The sequence below is a fragment of the Anopheles darlingi genome, chromosome X (assembly GCF_943734745.1).
Source record: "Anopheles darlingi chromosome X, idAnoDarlMG_H_01, whole genome shotgun sequence".
Classification (NCBI taxonomy): Eukaryota; Metazoa; Arthropoda; class Insecta; order Diptera; family Culicidae; genus Anopheles; species Anopheles darlingi.
In genome coordinates this window covers 8,130,055-8,146,535 of record NC_064873.1, presented here as the reverse complement: position 1 = coordinate 8,146,535, position 16,481 = coordinate 8,130,055, and the positions used below count along the sequence as shown (strand labels likewise).

At 48.5% G+C, this 16,481-nt stretch overlaps 4 protein-coding genes across 6 annotated transcripts in view; 3 read left to right on the top strand and 1 right to left on the bottom strand.

The window, feature by feature from the left end:
• LOC125957638 (tRNA dimethylallyltransferase) overlaps positions 1 to 15,254 on the top strand; it is a 40,124-nt gene extending 24,870 nt beyond the window's left edge. The window contains exons 4-6 of the mRNA XM_049690487.1: positions 13,700 to 13,844; positions 13,925 to 14,028; positions 14,118 to 15,254. Of these exons, the coding sequence (XP_049546444.1) occupies positions 13,700 to 13,844; positions 13,925 to 14,028; positions 14,118 to 14,712 (844 nt within the window). The 3' untranslated portion in view covers positions 14,713 to 15,254. The remainder of the gene's footprint in view (positions 1 to 13,699; positions 13,845 to 13,924; positions 14,029 to 14,117) is intronic.
• LOC125957757 (general odorant-binding protein 45-like) lies at positions 5,282 to 6,363 on the top strand. Its single transcript, XM_049690658.1, has one exon. The coding sequence runs from the start codon at positions 5,298 to 5,300 to the stop codon at positions 6,195 to 6,197; it is 900 nt and encodes a 299-aa protein (XP_049546615.1). The 5' UTR covers positions 5,282 to 5,297; the 3' UTR covers positions 6,198 to 6,363.
• LOC125957750 (general odorant-binding protein 45-like) lies at positions 12,482 to 13,473 on the top strand. Its single transcript, XM_049690644.1, has one exon. It carries the CDS (start codon positions 12,529 to 12,531, stop codon positions 13,426 to 13,428), a length of 900 nt encoding a protein of 299 aa, XP_049546601.1. The 5' UTR covers positions 12,482 to 12,528; the 3' UTR covers positions 13,429 to 13,473.
• Positions 15,255 to 15,763: 509 nt separating the features above from the next.
• LOC125957557 (sodium-dependent neutral amino acid transporter B(0)AT3) overlaps positions 15,764 to 16,481 on the bottom strand; it is a 6,802-nt gene continuing 6,084 nt past the window's right edge. For all 3 annotated transcript variants that reach the window (XM_049690364.1, XM_049690348.1, XM_049690356.1), the window contains exons 9-10: positions 16,388 to 16,481; positions 15,764 to 16,282 (exon numbers count right to left, since the gene is read on the bottom strand). The exon at positions 16,388 to 16,481 is cut by the window's right edge and continues 170 nt beyond it. In XM_049690364.1, coding sequence (XP_049546321.1) covers positions 16,084 to 16,282; positions 16,388 to 16,481 — 293 coding nt within the window. In that variant the 3' untranslated portion in view covers positions 15,764 to 16,083. The remainder of the gene's footprint in view (positions 16,283 to 16,387) is intronic.

Genomic DNA, 16,481 nt, shown 5'->3' with positions numbered 1-16,481 from the left:
TCTCTCTCTCTCTCTCTCAGTCTCTCAGTCTCTCTCTCTTTCTCGCACTCACTCATTCTCGTTCGTTCTCTTGCGCATCCGCGAGGCGATGACCGATGCGTGTGCCTTTACGATTGCTAATTGGCCGATTGGTCACTGCACAATGAGACCCCCAACCCTCTCCCCATCCCCCCCCCCCCCTTCGCTTCTTGTTCTAACTTGTTTCGTCTTCCAGCTGCTCTCTCTCTCGCTCGCTCTCTCTCGCTCGCCACTAGTGCACGATCGTGCGATCATCCACCTCAGGTTCGACGAGATCCGCAGCAGACGGGCGACACCTGCCACCGCGGCACCACCCGTGCCGAAATTCGGCTCATTCGGCGCGCCATAGCTCCCGCGCTTCTTCCCCCACCCCCCGCCCTGCTCCCTGCTTCTGTATTATTCTTCACCTCACCCTCTTGCCAACACTACCCCACAGCACCACCTCACCAGCGCCGCTCACACGCTCTCAAGGTCAGGTTGTTGACACTAATGCGAACCCAGCACTGCCACAGCACGACAGCGCGGGCCATTCGAATACACGCGCACACATCTAGGTGTATCTACGTGCGTGCGTGCGTGCGTGCGTGCGTGCCTGCGTATGGGTGCGATTGGTCGCCGGTCTTCACGCGTTTATCACCGGTTCCAGCTAGTTCCGGTCCGTCACCGGCGAACCGGCAACTACTACTACTACTACGACGACGATTACTACTGCTACTATTACTACTACTGCTACTACTACTACTACTGCTTCTACTACTATTAGGTTGTTTCACAAGCAATTGGTGATTTTTTTTTGTAATCGAAATTAAAAACCGTTTCTGATGAAATACTTCTAATGAGCGTTAATCAATGATGTATTTCATTTTGTTCTATGACATTTTGGCACCTGCAGGATACAAGATCGCCTGCCATAGATGGTTTTTGTCTTCAGCGAACGGAACGGAATTCGGTCCGACATTCACTGTGTGGCCCTCCTTCCTGAAATGTGTTGCAGCCATACAAGGAGCTCTGCAAAAATGCGAAACAAATGCCATTCTGATATAGTACGCGATCGGGGCTAAATGGTTTGTTGATGCATCAAAAGATCCCAGCCAAGATTTCTATTCTTTTTTGGACGTCAGCACAAAGATGTATATCTGTTGCTGTTTTATTAGCAAACTCCATTGTATTATGACGTCTGCCTATTATTGTTAACATGTTGAACCTCTCTGCAACCTAATGCATTGTTATATGACGGTGTGTCTTGATTGATGCCGTCATGATTTCAAGATCGAGATCGAATTCACCCGGTCGGCTTGATCGGCGGCCGGCGGTTGTTCTACTCTAAAAATAATGTATTAAAATGTGTCGAAAATGCTTGCTTTGAGCTTGCTCCATACTCTAAAAATAATGTATTAAAATGTGTCGAAAATGTTTGCTTTGAGCTTGCTCCATACGGAAAGTGACGCAACACACACACACACACACACACACACACTTAAAGCTAATAGTGACAACTAATAAATGCCCAAACGGATCATGTTTGCAACTTTCCTAGAAATGACTAAAATCTTATCTGATCATTTCCTTCTGTATGAAAAAAAAAGAACACGCAATTGAATACGAAACAAACCTAATGGCTACTGCCACTGTTAGATCGCTCGGTACGGCACGAGGCAAGGCCGTAGGAGGTGAGGAGGTTACGATCTCTCACCGCTCACGATCAAACCGTAAAGGTGCGTATGGCTTAAGTAGCGAGATCGAAGGGCAAGCAGATCACATCATCTGCTGCTGCTGGTGCGTGTGTGTGTGTGTGTCTGTCTCCGGATACGCTTCCTGGGTCGGTGAGGGGTGAGAGGGAGGGAAACATTCCATTTTTGACGCGGGGGTTGCGTATTTTTAGGCGCGCATTCTGTGGTGGTGTACACCGGTGTGGTCTTACCCTCTTCCTCCTCTTCGCCCGTCCCCATGCCTTCGATTGCCAACACCACCGACACAATGGTCTGGGCGGGGGTGCGTGTCGGCACGTGCAACGCATACACGGCGGTGGTGGTAGTGGTGGTCGCCTCTCTGAAAGGGGGGTGGGGGCGAAGACCGATGTTTTATTCAATAGCGTTTACAGCGTCTGCGACGTTGCGTCCGTCCGCGTTGTAAAAGGGTTAGTCGGTGGAAGGGGTGTGGGGGTGGGGGGTGGTGGTGGAGGTCGGGTGAGGTGGTTGGGCAGTATTTATGGGTGCGCTGCCGTCCATTCCTTCGCACGAAAGCAGGATGGCGCAGGCGCGACAAATTTAATTCCGTCTTCTTTTGGAAGGGGGTTGTTAGGGATGATGGATCCATCTGTTCACTCACCCCGTCACCCCATCGCCAAACCATGGGCTCACATCTTCCGGTCTGGGGGCCCGAATTACCGAGACAGGGCACGCGCATCCCTGAACGCCTCCCCCTCAACCCCAAATACAGTCCATAACCCTTCCCTTCGACTCCATACACATCCCTCTTTCCACCATTGCATGATGCGAAAGGTGATGTGATAAGCGGGAGCCGGATCGACCACCTCGTGCCGTTGGGAAGGGCAGCATCTGTCTTACTAGACCACCCCCGCCCCTCCATCCTGGAGGCCTCTCTCGGGGGGAGAACATGCAGGAACATTTGCCGGGTGCTCACACACACACGAGGTGGTCTGTGGCGATACCCGATACATAACGCACAATTCGCACGTACCGATCCGCTGCTCTCGAGTCAACCTCGAGCTCGATCACCGCCACCGGGGCCATTCACTAACCAGCACCCCCCGCCCCCTGCCCAGCACCCGGCCGTATGCGCTAATCGCTAATACACCGTGCGCGACTCCTTTCCAAATCCCCAACCTCCCCCTCCCCCTCTCCCTACCCTTTTCCATCACCACGATTGAGTAATTATTGGCAAGCGACGACGACGACGACGCGAAATCATCGCGTCTAGACACGGTTAGAGCGATTGCCCAAGAGGCGCCCAGCGCCGCATTTGGCGACGGGCAGGTGCTAGCAGGGCCGCAGAGTTTTTGGAGGGGGGGGTGGGGAAGGTGGTGGCGCTCGTTTGTGGTCCGATTTCCTTGATTGGATTTCTTTTTCTCTTCATTTCTCCTCCTTCATAACCTCGGTTTGGCTAGTGTATGTGTGTGTGTGTGTGTTTAAGTGGCAAAAATCGGTAGGTTAGAGCCATTAGGAGAAGGAGGAAGGGGTTTGTAGCAGCAAGTCCCCCAGACCACTCCAAATGTCAGCAGTTCAGATGTTTCGATCTTCGGTGCGTAGCAGTCCATTCATTCGACGTCCAATTGTCTAGCAACCCCCCGGGGCGATGAAAAGAAAGGAAAGGGAAGAGAGAGAGAGAAAGAGAGAGAGAGAGAGAGAGAGAGAGAGATAGAGAGAGAGAGCATAGCAGCATAACAGCATAACAGCACGCCTTTGATCCATGGATTCACTCCGCTCCGAGGTATGTTTTGTGGGATGCGCGAAAGCAAATCTCCCAGCTATAGAGCAACATTCATGTAATTGATTGAACCATTTTTGTGCCATTGCAGGATTTGCAAAGAACACATTGACGAAGCGGGTTACACCAGATTGCCAATTCCTCCAAAATCCGGTCAGAGGCACCTAGGACCTAGGAGGTCAAAGTCTTGAACCCACGAGGCAGTCGTCCGGTTATTAGCATTGCTCATAGACACGCGACACTATCTGATGGATGCAGATCATCATCAGCCACAGTGCTGCTGTACTTGAAGAAGCGCGCAATCACAACACCACCTACGCGTCAATGCCAAGCCTCCCGCATCCTCTGGGCTCCGTCCTTTTTGGGGCTCTTGAGTCAACAGCCCCGGCGCGACAGCCAAATAGAGAGTATGACTCTAGCGTGTGCAGCGCCACCGTTTGTACCTTGTCAGCTGGAGGAGGGACGGGGTGTTTCGGTTATCGCGACAAACCACGGAACTGCGCTGGGACTGTGTGTGAACGTGTGTGCTGCCCCGCTAATAGCTAGGCGTTTGATAACCTATTTAGATAAGAGACCAACCGTGGCGACGACGGTGCACCTTAACGGTGGTTAGTCCTCACACACACACACACACACACACTGCAACAAGCGGTAGGGACCACCGTAGCGTTGGTTGGTCTGTTTGACTCTTGGCAGGGCTATTGGTTACGGTTTGGAAGCTAGTATCGGTAGCTTATCTTATCAGCGTCGCTTATCAGCTGCCTGCCCCGTCCCACGGGCAATTGTGCATGTAACCGGAGTTGTGTTATCAGCACGGAAGAAGGAGTATTCTGTGTATGGAGAAAGAGAGAGAAAAAGAGAGAGAGAGAGAGAGAGAGAGAGAGAGAGAGCGAGCTGGAGGTGTGATGTTGGATAAAAAAAAATAGAAAAGTTATGCTGTTATATCCCCGTTACGAAACGCATTTTGCCTACTGCCTTGTGATATGCAGTGCAATCGACGGCAGGAACCACTGCAGAAGTTATCGGACTGCACAACTGCAACATTTCGATGACTAATTACAAAGGGATATGGATGCCCGGGACTCTGCCACTGCGCAAATGCTTTAACGCACTTCATCTAGATAGCTTCTCTGATGTGGTCTATTCGCAGCAAATCGGTTAAGCGGCTCTGTCTGTAGCGACCAAAACGGTCTTATATACGTACCTTAGATGCTCGACTTAACTATGGCTCTCTGCTCCGACAATCCTGTAGGCAAATGCTTCTAATTCACTCACTTGAACTGCATTTATACCTTCTATTTTGGGACGGACTGTGAGACCATCTGGATCTGGACACTAGAGATATTCGCACAGCACCAACTCGTACCGGAGCTCCCAGCGCCAGGTATGTCGCCTCTTGTCGCCATGAGTTCCTGGTCAAAAGTGTTTGGTGCCCGTAGAACGCCCATTGGTTTGACCTGACCCCACCGGCAAGTTAGGGCTCGCGCACTCGTGCACCAGCGTATGATAGGGCTCACCGTCGCTGGCAGCGGGTAAGGTCACGTACTTTCCTTGTCGCGAGTCTTCACCGCGATACATCCCAAAACGTGCCGTATGGGAGGGTGTGTCGGACATGGGCCATCTTTTTTGTTGTTTTTTTTTCTCTTGGAACTTACAAACGTCCGGGCGAGGACGAAGTTGATTATGGCAAGAAGTGACACTTTCGGTGCGGGAAAAGGCACGCACTCCCTGGCATTGGTGGGCTTGGCGCATTGGTATAAAAGCAGCTGGTCGAGGCTGAGAAAGGCATACAGTTCGAGCTGCATCGTGGCAAACAACTTCCATTTGCAAACATGAGCCGTACATCATTCGTAGTCGCTGCGCTGGCACTGGTGGCTGGAATCGCTTCGGTCACTGCGACAGGGCGTAAGAGCGAGCTGCAGCACTATATCGTGGAGAAGAGCTTCTTCCAGGCTCAGGCTGAGTGTGCCCTGTACCAGGGCGTCGCCGACGATGACCTCCAGCGTTACGTGAGAACCGGCTACCCGGATGAGGAAGAGGTTCGCTGCCTGCTCCGTTGCATCGGATTCAACCTGCGATTCTGGAACCAGACCACCGGACTGCAGAAGCACCTCCTCGCTGGACACTTCGTCCCGTACCCGAACGACTTCCACAACGTCGAGCGCACCGAGGCTTGCCTGGCTGAGAACCTGTACACCTGCGACGACGACCTGTGCACTCAGGTGTACAAGGCATTCCAGTGCTACTACCAGCACTACGGTGCCCTGAGCGAGTGCCCGCAGTTCGTCGTCAACTACTACCACGAGGATCTGCAGCTGGCCTACGACACTCACGGACTCCTGTACACGTCGCAGCCCGCTCTGCGCAACCTGGCCGGTGCATGCTTCCCCAAGGACGAGGAATCGTTCTGCTACTTCCGCTCGTTCAACGTCCGCGGAGGACTGTACGATGATCATAAGGGCTGGCACCTCGGCCGTCTGTACCAGCAGTACTACGAGCAAGTGTTCCACCCCGACAACGCTCTGACCATTGCCTGCCTGGCTAACCAGCAGAAGCTTGCCTGTAAGCGTACCAAGTGCCAGCATGCCTACGAGTCGTTCAAGGCGTGCTTCGGCGCTTCCAACGCTCACGAGTACCAGGTCAAGGTCGTGTTCGCTGAGGCTGCCAAGGCCATCCTCGACCAGCCCGTCTGCCACTGCAACAAGGCTCAGCTCTGCCCGCTCCACAAGTAATTGTAGGCGTAGCAAGCAGCAAAATATGTCGACCAAAATGACTTAACATCCAATAAATCGAAGCATTTCACAATTAATACGTTGCCTATATTATTCTCAACATCTTCACCACGATCTACCCAATATCCTTACCGAAAAGCAGGAGGAGAGATCTACTGATAGCATCTTACGCTCTACCGTTTATGTTCTTGCAGCAGCAGCTACTAACGATGGAACTTTACACATGCTTGTTGATAGATTATAGAAAAATGAGCTGCTCTCTAGAATTTGAATGCATTTTGGTTGTTTACTAGCCAGCTGCTGATAAGAAGTGTTAAGCAAGATTGGCATCCACTTTACTCTTGAGACCGTTACGCTCAGCATGCTCATAATATGCATTGTTACGATCTCCTTCGTCGGGTGCAGCAAACGAACAATGTCACAGATTGAAAACTTGCAGAATGATCGAAAAAGCTAATAAGGGAGAGTGAAAACATGGATGAGAGATAGCATATTGCTATCTCGATTAGCTGTATTAGCTATAGCTATATTAGCTCGGAACCTTAGACTTGCGCACCCGCACAACTACCCGAAGAACCGAGAAATGAAATCCGGCTGAGAAGAATAAAAAAGGTATCCTTGATCATAAGTAAACTGTTTGTGTCAGCATAAAAAGGGGTTAAGGTGATGCATGCAGAAAAATCGCCGGCGTCGAGTTCACGCTCACACGCATGTTAGAATAAGTCATACAATAGCATATCACGACAAGTCAAATGAGCAGTGCTAAGAAAATAAAATAAATTAAGGCCGCAACTGTATGGTATGGAATGGCGTTGATTATTGATATATCCGTAAGACATGAGTCTAGATTCGACACTGAATTAGTATTACGAATCGGCTGACACTGATATCGTAATAGTTACACATTTACAATTATTAATTTGTTAATCATATATTTTCAACTGCTGAAAATTCCATCATAGGCTGGATGTGTAAAGTAAGACTAATCAGCTTGATTTTTATTATATTATGGGAATGATCAATGATCCTTTAAAATAGGACACTAATCGCCACCTTCCTGAAGTGGTGGAATTAGATAACAAAAAAAATCATTGATCATTTGATTTTTTTTCCAGGCGTTTTCAAAAGAACAATAAATCAATATAAATAAAATGAAGTTGCTCTTTGCTTATAAGATGGGTCGCATCATTTTCGAGTTGATTTAGCTTTTTTACATTTTTCTTCCACTTCTTCCTTTTCTACATTTAACTTCCTATTCATTTACAATATATTAATTTGTTGATCCCACAAACTTTTGCTTAACACTTCAAATAGGGCACACGTTGTAAGCTTTCTTTACCCCTGCAAGAGTTGTTGATAAACTCGCTTCCTTTTTCATATGCTTTCATATGATATAATTGTCAAACCTGCGCTAAGGCACGAACTGCCTGGCTTCATATCGCAACACGGGAAGTGCTTTTTGCAAAGCAAACCACACGTGCTGGCAAACTGTATTTACGAACTTTGCAAGCCGCTCTGACCTCAGTGGTATAAATACGGCGGCTCGGCTCTACGGTAAGCATACAGTTCTGTCGTCCGCAGCAAACAGCTACTGAGCAATCATGAAGTTTTTCGCTGGAGCCGCTATCCTGGTTATTGCCCTCGCCTCCGGAGTGTCGGCATTTGCTGGCAGCAGCGAGCATTACTACACCTACAAGAGCTTCGTGGAGGCTGAGCAGGAGTGCGCTGTGCACCTGCAGGTCGCTGAAGACAACTTGCAGCGATACCGCCATGAGGGCTACCCCGATGAGCCGGAGGTGCGTTGCCTGGTTCTGTGCGTCCTGGAGAACCTGCGCGCCTGGCAGAACAACACCGGCCTGAAGGAGCACGTGTTGGCTAACTTCTTCGTCCCGGCTGCTGAGGACTGTGACAACGCCAAGCGTACCGAGAAGTGCCTGTTCTACTTGCCGCAGGAGTGCAACGGTGACCGATGCACCGCCGCCTACAAGGCTTTCCAATGCTACTACCAGAACTACGGCAAGCTGACCCACTGCCCGCAGTTCGTCATCAACTACTTCGACGAGGACTTCCAGCAGACCTGTGACCTGTTCAACTTGCTCGATGTGTCGCAGGAAACCCGCCGCAAGCTGGCTGGTGCTTGCTTCCCGAACGGTCCCGAGTCCGAGTGCTTCTTCCGTGCCTTCCTGATCCGTAGCGACCTGTACAGCGACAGCAAGGGACCGCACCTTCGCAACCTGTACACTCAGTTCCACGAGGAGGCATTCAAGGAGGGCAACGCCGCCACCCTGAGCTGCCTGGAGAACGTCAAGAAGCTGGCCTGCAACAAGAGCAAGTGCGAGCAGGCTACCGAGGTTTGGGTCAAGTGTTTCTCCCAGACTAAGGCTTATGCTCACTTCGTCCACCTCTTCAAGTACGGAGCCAACCACTGCTAAGCGATCTCGATGAGCTTCTACGCAGAACTTATGACGAATAAATTGCTATAACTTGAAATTGAAAATTCCTCTGACTATTTCTTGATATTTTGAGCAATTTATGATTGGCAAGGATTTCACATTGTTTGTTTCAATCACAGCTTTGTATGATAATGCAGTTCAACTTCATTGCATGAATCTATCGCATTGATTAGAAAGTTGAGGCCCAAAGTTGGCGTCATGGGTTTATTTTATACGATGGATATAGCTTTACTAGCCGAACATTAACAGTACGCCGACATTAATTATTTTTATCATAACATTCACCAGAATCTATCCAATGCGAATGGTGCATTATAGGAATAATGGATCCTAAAACAAAGCTGTTTACGGCTACGTACAACTGCAGCTTGCCGATCTTAAAAATGTTAAGTAATGCAAATCACATTAGTTCGTGTAACAGCAGCAGATGAAATAGAAGTTGTAAACGAGCGTCAACCATATCGCTACGTGACGGAAATAGTATCTAGAAATGTCTACGTATAGATCAATCCATCGAAGGGATTGAGGAAGATTCTTGAATTTTTAATTTAGCTTCAGCTTGAATTTTTAATTTAGCTGTAATGCTTCAGCACCGACGAATATTCGAACGGATTTAGGAATCTATAGAATTGTATGCATGTTTGGGCATACTTCTAGCCACGGACATCGTTTTTTGTCGTAATAGTATATTTCATTGTAAAACAGTGAACTAACCGATGTAACCATATCATTTTCGTGATTTGTTTTAATGCATATAGCCATAGGACTCGTTTGAACACAATTTTCAAAATTTAAGTCTCTAAAAAGATCGCATTTTACATTACGTTGGGCTTATTTGATAACATACATTACTTTTCGATTATATCCATTTACTGTATTACCTGGCTACGGAATGATCACGGATTGTTAATTTAAAAAAATATATGTGTTGAATATTCATTTTAAAGGAAACCATATGGAATATATCTATAGCATGTGAGTGTTCATTTTTAAATTTAAGTAAAATAAATTACCATTTCCAAATCGAAAGATGATTTTATTTGAACTATTTCGAAATGAAAGAATTTAGTATGCCGCTAGTAATTGTACTATGCTTGTTACATTGCCAATGAAGCTCGGATGATGTACAGAAATACTAACTGAGTGTATACGATATTGCATTAGAATGAATGCAGCTTTAAGCACTTTTCACCTATATCGCATCTTCGTCATGGGTCACATATTATACGCCAACAGGACGTTAGATTTCCGACGGTTCGCAAACGAGACCCCGGTCCCTAAGTATCTCGTTACTTTCAAAACAAAACAAAAAGCGGCTAAGTAGAAATGTACGTTCATGGCTCTTTTTGTAAAACAGTGTATACAGAGTGAGTGTGTGTTTTTTGTACGTGTTTATGTTTTTCTTGTCTACCGGCCATACCCACTGTGATAACACAAAACCACTATTTGCCCGTATGAACTTTGCAAGCCGTGTTGACCTCAGAGGTATAAATACGGCGGCTCGGCTCTACGGTAAGCATACAGTTCTGTCGTCCGCAGCAAACAGCTACTGAGCAATCATGAAGTTTTTCGCTGGAGCCGCTATCCTGGTTATTGCCCTCGCCTCCGGAGTGTCGGCATTTGCTGGCAGCAGCGAGCATTACTACACCTACAAGAGCTTCGTGGAGGCTGAGCAGGAGTGCGCTGTGCACCTGCAGGTCGCTGAAGACAACCTGCAGCGATACCGCCATGAGGGCTACCCCGATGAGCCGGAGGTGCGTTGCCTGGTTCTGTGCGTCCTGGAGAACCTGCGCGCCTGGCAGAACAACACCGGCCTGAAGGAGCACGTGTTGGCTAACTTCTTCGTCCCGGCTGCTGAGGACTGTGACAACGCCAAGCGTACCGAGAAGTGCCTGTTCTACTTGCCGCAGGAGTGCAACGGTGACCGATGCACCGCCGCCTACAAGGCTTTCCAATGCTACTACCAGAACTACGGCAAGCTGACCCACTGCCCGCAGTTCGTCATCAACTACTTCGACGAGGACTTCCAGCAGACCTGTGACCTGTTCAACTTGCTCGATGTGTCGCAGGAAACCCGCCGCAAGCTGGCTGGTGCATGCTTCCCGAACGGTCCCGAGTCCGAGTGCTTCTTCCGCGCCTTCCTGATCCGTAGCGACCTGTACAGCGACAGCAAGGGACCGCACCTTCGCAACCTGTACACTCAGTTCCACGAGGAGGCATTCAAGGAGGGCAACGCCGCCACCCTGAGCTGCCTGGAGAACGTCAAGAAGCTGGCCTGCAACAAGAGCAAGTGCGAGCAGGCTACCGAGGTCTGGGTCAAGTGTTTCTCCCAGACTAAGGCTTACGCTCACTTCGTCCACCTCTTCAAGTACGGAGCCAACCACTGCTAAGCACTATCGGTGCATTTGAATTGTTCGGGTTCAACTTATGACGAATAAATTGCATTCAATCAAAAATTAAATAACCATCGAAATGTATTCTTTTACGTCCTTGAACGATATAACCGCAATGTACACGATTTTGGGAAGGAAAAGCTTTTATGGCTGTCAGTTATACAATTGGTAACAATATACCATTGCCTGTTTCATCGGCACTTTGCTATACAATATATATATATATTTGCCTGGTCCTTGCTGGTGTAAGTCAACCGGCATATGCAATATTGAGTAAACCATTTGTTTTATCATACCATGTTCTATCGACCACTAGAAAACGTTAAAAGAAATGAAGGATAGGTGCAAGGATAGGTCTCAAACATGCCAGCCTCTTCCAACTACAAACGATGCATTTGTATTTGTTATCCGGTGGCCCAATTGGTATGGTCTCAGTCTGTCTTCCGGCTGATCATGTTTGCAGCAAAAAGTCAATAAAGCAACTATAGTAATAGTTATAATACTTTAAAACATAATGTACTCGTCACATGAATAGCATCACTATTACTGCTTACACAATTTGATATAGCTATGAAATAAAAATAGTCAATAGCTTGAAATAAAGATTTACAGACTATAGACGTTGCGAAACGGTTTTTTTTCATTCAGCAAGGTTAAACATCTTCAGTGGATTTTCTAAAGATGTTTCAATTCGTGTAGCCCTTACTGGCTGCTACTAATAATACGTGTTTTCTAAGTATTATGTTATTACAACGCGTTATGTTATTTAGTTATGTTATGTTATTATATTATGCAAGGCTGTTAATATTATTGTACGCATGTAGTGCATTTTTGTTTTACATGTATTATATTCCATTACATTACATACATGCTTGGTTGCGATTGGTTACATTATATTTTACTGTATTAAGAAATATACGAGGAATATGTGAATCAACATGGGTCTCGTTGTAAGGTGCAACGTATTCAATAAATTGTAATGTTCCAAAGCTCGTGCTTTCTAGCAGAAAATGATAAGTTCTAACGATGGGCCCATAATCGTACAGCATGGTGTATAGCATTTGAAGGATATTCATTACTCTAAAACAACCGTAACAAACTGCCGTTACCTTCCCGGTTATGATGTTGCTCATGTGATTATCCCAAACTCACTAGAGACACGTACATGTAACAAAAAGCGGTCAGCTGTGTGACCATGCTAGCGTTGAGGTTATACTCACTGACCGTTGCAATACGGCGGAGGGTTTTTGTCAGGTTACAATTATTTATTTATTTATTTATTTATTTAAGTTTTTATATCATATGTTGGATGCGCCATGTTGTGTCGTTGCGATTAGGACGAAAGGCGCGTGCGTGTGCCTGTGGCAGAGACGGTGTGCTACATGTTCGACAGGCTAGGCCTTTTCGGTATAAAAGCAGCTGGTCGAGGCTGAGAAAGGCATACAGTTCGAGCTGCATCGTGGCAAACAACTTCCATTTGCAAACATGAGCCGTACATCGTTCGTAGTCGCTGCGCTGGCACTGGTGGCTGGAATCGCTTCGGTCACTGCGACAGGGCGTAAGAGCGAGCTGCAGCACTATATCGTGGAGAAGAGCTTCTTCCAGGCTCAGGCTGAGTGTGCCCTGTACCAGGGCGTCGCCGACGATGACCTCCAGCGTTACGTGAGAACCGGCTACCCGGATGAGGAAGAGGTTCGCTGCCTGCTCCGTTGCATCGGCTTCAACCTGCGATTCTGGAACCAGACCACCGGACTGCAGAAGCACCTCCTCGCTGGACACTTCGTCCCGTACCCGAACGACTTCCACAACGTCGAGCGCACCGAGGCTTGCCTGGCTGAGAACCTGTACACCTGCGACGACGACCTGTGCACTCAGGTGTACAAGGCATTCCAGTGCTACTACCAGCACTACGGTGCCCTGAGCGAGTGCCCGCAGTTCGTCGTCAACTACTACCACGAGGATCTGCAGCTGGCCTACGACACTCACGGACTCCTGTACACGTCGCAGCCCGCTCTGCGCAACCTGGCCGGTGCATGCTTCCCCAAGGACGAGGAATCGTTCTGCTACTTCCGCTCGTTCAACGTCCGCGGAGGACTGTACGATGATCATAAGGGCTGGCACCTCGGCCGTCTGTACCAGCAGTACTACGAGCAAGTGTTCCACCCCGACAACGCTCTGACCATTGCCTGTCTGGCTAACCAGCAGAAGCTTGCCTGTAAGCGTACCAAGTGCCAGCATGCCTACGAGTCGTTCAAGGCGTGCTTCGGCGCTTCCAACGCTCACGAGTACCAGGTCAAGGTCGTGTTCGCTGAGGCTGCCAAGGCCATCCTCGACCAGCCCGTCTGCCACTGCAACAAGGCTCAGCTCTGCCCGCTCCACAAGTAACTGTAGGCGTAGCAAGCAGCAAAATATGTCGACCAAAATGACTTAACATCCAATAAACCGAAGCATTTCACAATTAATACGTTGTCTACATTTTTCTCTTGATCCAAAACAAAATCGGAAATCAATATTATTCTTTTGCTAATTAGCGGAGTATATTCCTATATTCCATGGTTTCGTATTGTCCTTGGATGTTTACACTTGAAAAGTTATCCTAGCTTTGCCCCCAGTGATTACTAGATGTTTGATTGGCGCTTGTTTTCTTGCTTTACAGAGCACTGGAAGTCTACTTGGACTCTGGCGGTACGCAGACGATGGATCAGGTGCTTACTGCGCAACGGGCAGTCCCGGGAGCATCTAGTTTGGGAGGACCACTGCGCTACGGGAACGTTGTGATCCTATGGCTACGCTGCGAGCAGGTACGGTGCACAGCAGTGAACACAGTAAACCGTTCCGTTTTCTAATGAGGAAATCTTTCAAATTCATCTCCCCATTTCAGGATGCACTTAACAAACGTTTGGACGGGCGTGTTGATAGCATGGTAGCTCAGGGTTTGTTACCGGAAATCCGTGCATTCTATGAGCAGCATGTGAAACCATACAAGTATGTTATGCTAGCGCAACAAACAAACAAGCTTTATTTTACCTCGGATGTTCCTTCCATTGTTGGACCCTTACTTTCGTTTCCGATAGAAACCATGATTACCACCAAGGAATTCTGCAAAGTATCGGATTCAAGGAGTTTGTAAAGTACCTGGAGCGTTACGATGCCGAACAGGATCAGCTGCTGCTGCAGCATCTTACTGCAACGACCGATAGCGCGGAGCAGCCTGATGGTCTGGCAGCACTTGGCGTCTGCTTGGACTACCTGAAGCTTGTAACTCGCCGGTACGCTCGCCGGCAGCAACAGTGGATCAAGAACCGCTTCCTGGGAACGCTGGATCGAGACGTGCCACCGATCTATGCACTCGACACCACCGATGTAACCTGCTGGAATGCCCAGGTGACGGACAGGGCTGTGGCGATTATCGATGCAGTGCTGGGCGATCGTATGCCACCGCAGGAACCGGTGGCCAGGAGTGCTAACACAGCGTCGGCACGCTTGTCAAAGGAAGGGTTCTTCGAGTGTGCGGTCTGTCGGCGTGTCATCATCGGGGAGTACCAGTGGCAGCTGCATCTTCGCTCAAACAAGCACCGAAAGGTGGCGAAACGGAACGCTGCTGCTACTGTTGGGGGTGATGCGAAGAAACCAGTGGCCAGTGTAGTTGATGCAGCTCCCGACACGTGATGTGGTGGCAGTTGTGCAGTTATCATCTCCAATATAGCTACTGCACTATGCCGACACACTAGCCTAGACGTAAATGCTTCAATAAAGGCGAACCAGCTCCGCTGAGGCATCGTCCTTAATTCTTCCTACTACTCGGTTAACCATACGTGTTTATTCATATAGAGATATCCTTTGTACAAAGACAAACAGTGTGCTTGCACTAAATACCATTCAACAATCAAGAGATGCCGCCTAGAGACGCTCCTATCGGGTCTGCCTACCAGCCGCTTTAACTATAGATTCTCTCTCTCTCTCTCTCTCTCTCTCTCTCTCTCTCTCTCTCTCGCGCGTGCGCTTTTTCAATCACTTTCTATCTGTTTGCCAGCGATCATCTGTTGGAATTTGTTAGTTTATTGTCATTAGTTGCCTTACAAGTCGGTAGTCTTCACCATACACATACAGCCGCGTGTGTGCCACCTTATAGGTCGCCATTCTGCTGTCTCATCCCCACCTGCGCAGCCGCAGCTGGTGCAGAGTCTGGCCGATACGTATTTTACGCTGCAATAAGAACATCTCAAGTAGTAACAACCGTCGATTGCGTAAAGACGAACACAAAACTCCCAGAACACAAGAAGGGATCTCAAACATTGATATGCCAAAGTCGGTGTTTTTAAGGTGGTTGCACCAGGGACCTCTGTTGTGTGCCTGTCCCCAGGGGCTTTAACCTTCCATTCTGAATGGCTTTCGGTGCTTTCCATCACGCACGCTCAGCAGGTCGACACGTGGGAGTGCACGGTAATCCAATCATAGAAGGGAGAAGTGCTTTTAGGACGCAGTATGTAGTCGAGTCTTGTTTCAATGTCAAGCTAATCGATTTGCACTCCTCCAACATCCCTGTTTTCTCCTCCTTATTCGGCCCCCTCGCCCCACCCCCTATCACCCACCACTCATTTTTGCTTGTCTCGCTAATTTACTTGTTTTAATTCATTTGATTACAACACTAAATTTGGAACACACATGATGCATGCATTGCTGCGGGCGCTGGGCGCGGAAGCATGCCGAACATCCCATAGTTAATGAACCCTACAAGAGGTTGAAGGGGTTTTGAGTTCTTTGTTTTGTTTTTTGTTTGTTTTTTTTTTTGGTTTGCTTTTCTGGCCATTTTTAGCGTTTCACCAACGACAATTGCCACTGACTGGTGGTGGGACATTCTCGGACATGCTTCTGGAGGGTATGTTGTGTAGTTATGTACACATTTACAAATCAGCATATGCATCGTGTATACGTGTATGTACGGGATGGATAGATATATGTATATTGGTTTGTGTATCGATAACTTGAGGCTGAGTGAATGAGGAGAGGGTTGTCAGAATCGGCGACGAGATCCACCGTCTATTCCTCCTCATCGAGGGGCTGTTCGCGTGGACCGTAGGTCGGACAGCAGAGTCCCTCGGATCCGTCCGCACGTATACAGAACAGTGAGATCTCGACATCGGTCGGTTCGTGCGGTATGATGCCATGCACGTCGCGCAGCTCGGCCGATGGGAACCAGGCCGGTTCGCTGTCCTCGATCACGTTGATGCCGCATAATCTGCAGCAGCCGACCGGAAACCAGCAAAAGACGGACAGAAAGACAGAGAGATGATTTAGTGCAATGTAGAGGGGGGCATCTAATCACCGTTCTAGCGGCACCTACCGAAGTATGGCGACGCCCGGAATCCACAGAATGGAGACAAGGATGAGCAGTATCGCGACAACGATGCACCAGTGCGGCCACTCGAGCCGATCCG

What these genes read in the sequence shown, in the direction of transcription:
- LOC125957757 (XM_049690658.1), top strand. Translation starts at nt 5,298, where the DNA reads ATGAGCCGTACATCATTCGTAGTCGCTGCGCTGGCACTGGTGGCTGGA.
- LOC125957750 (XM_049690644.1), top strand. Translation starts at nt 12,529, where the DNA reads ATGAGCCGTACATCGTTCGTAGTCGCTGCGCTGGCACTGGTGGCTGGA.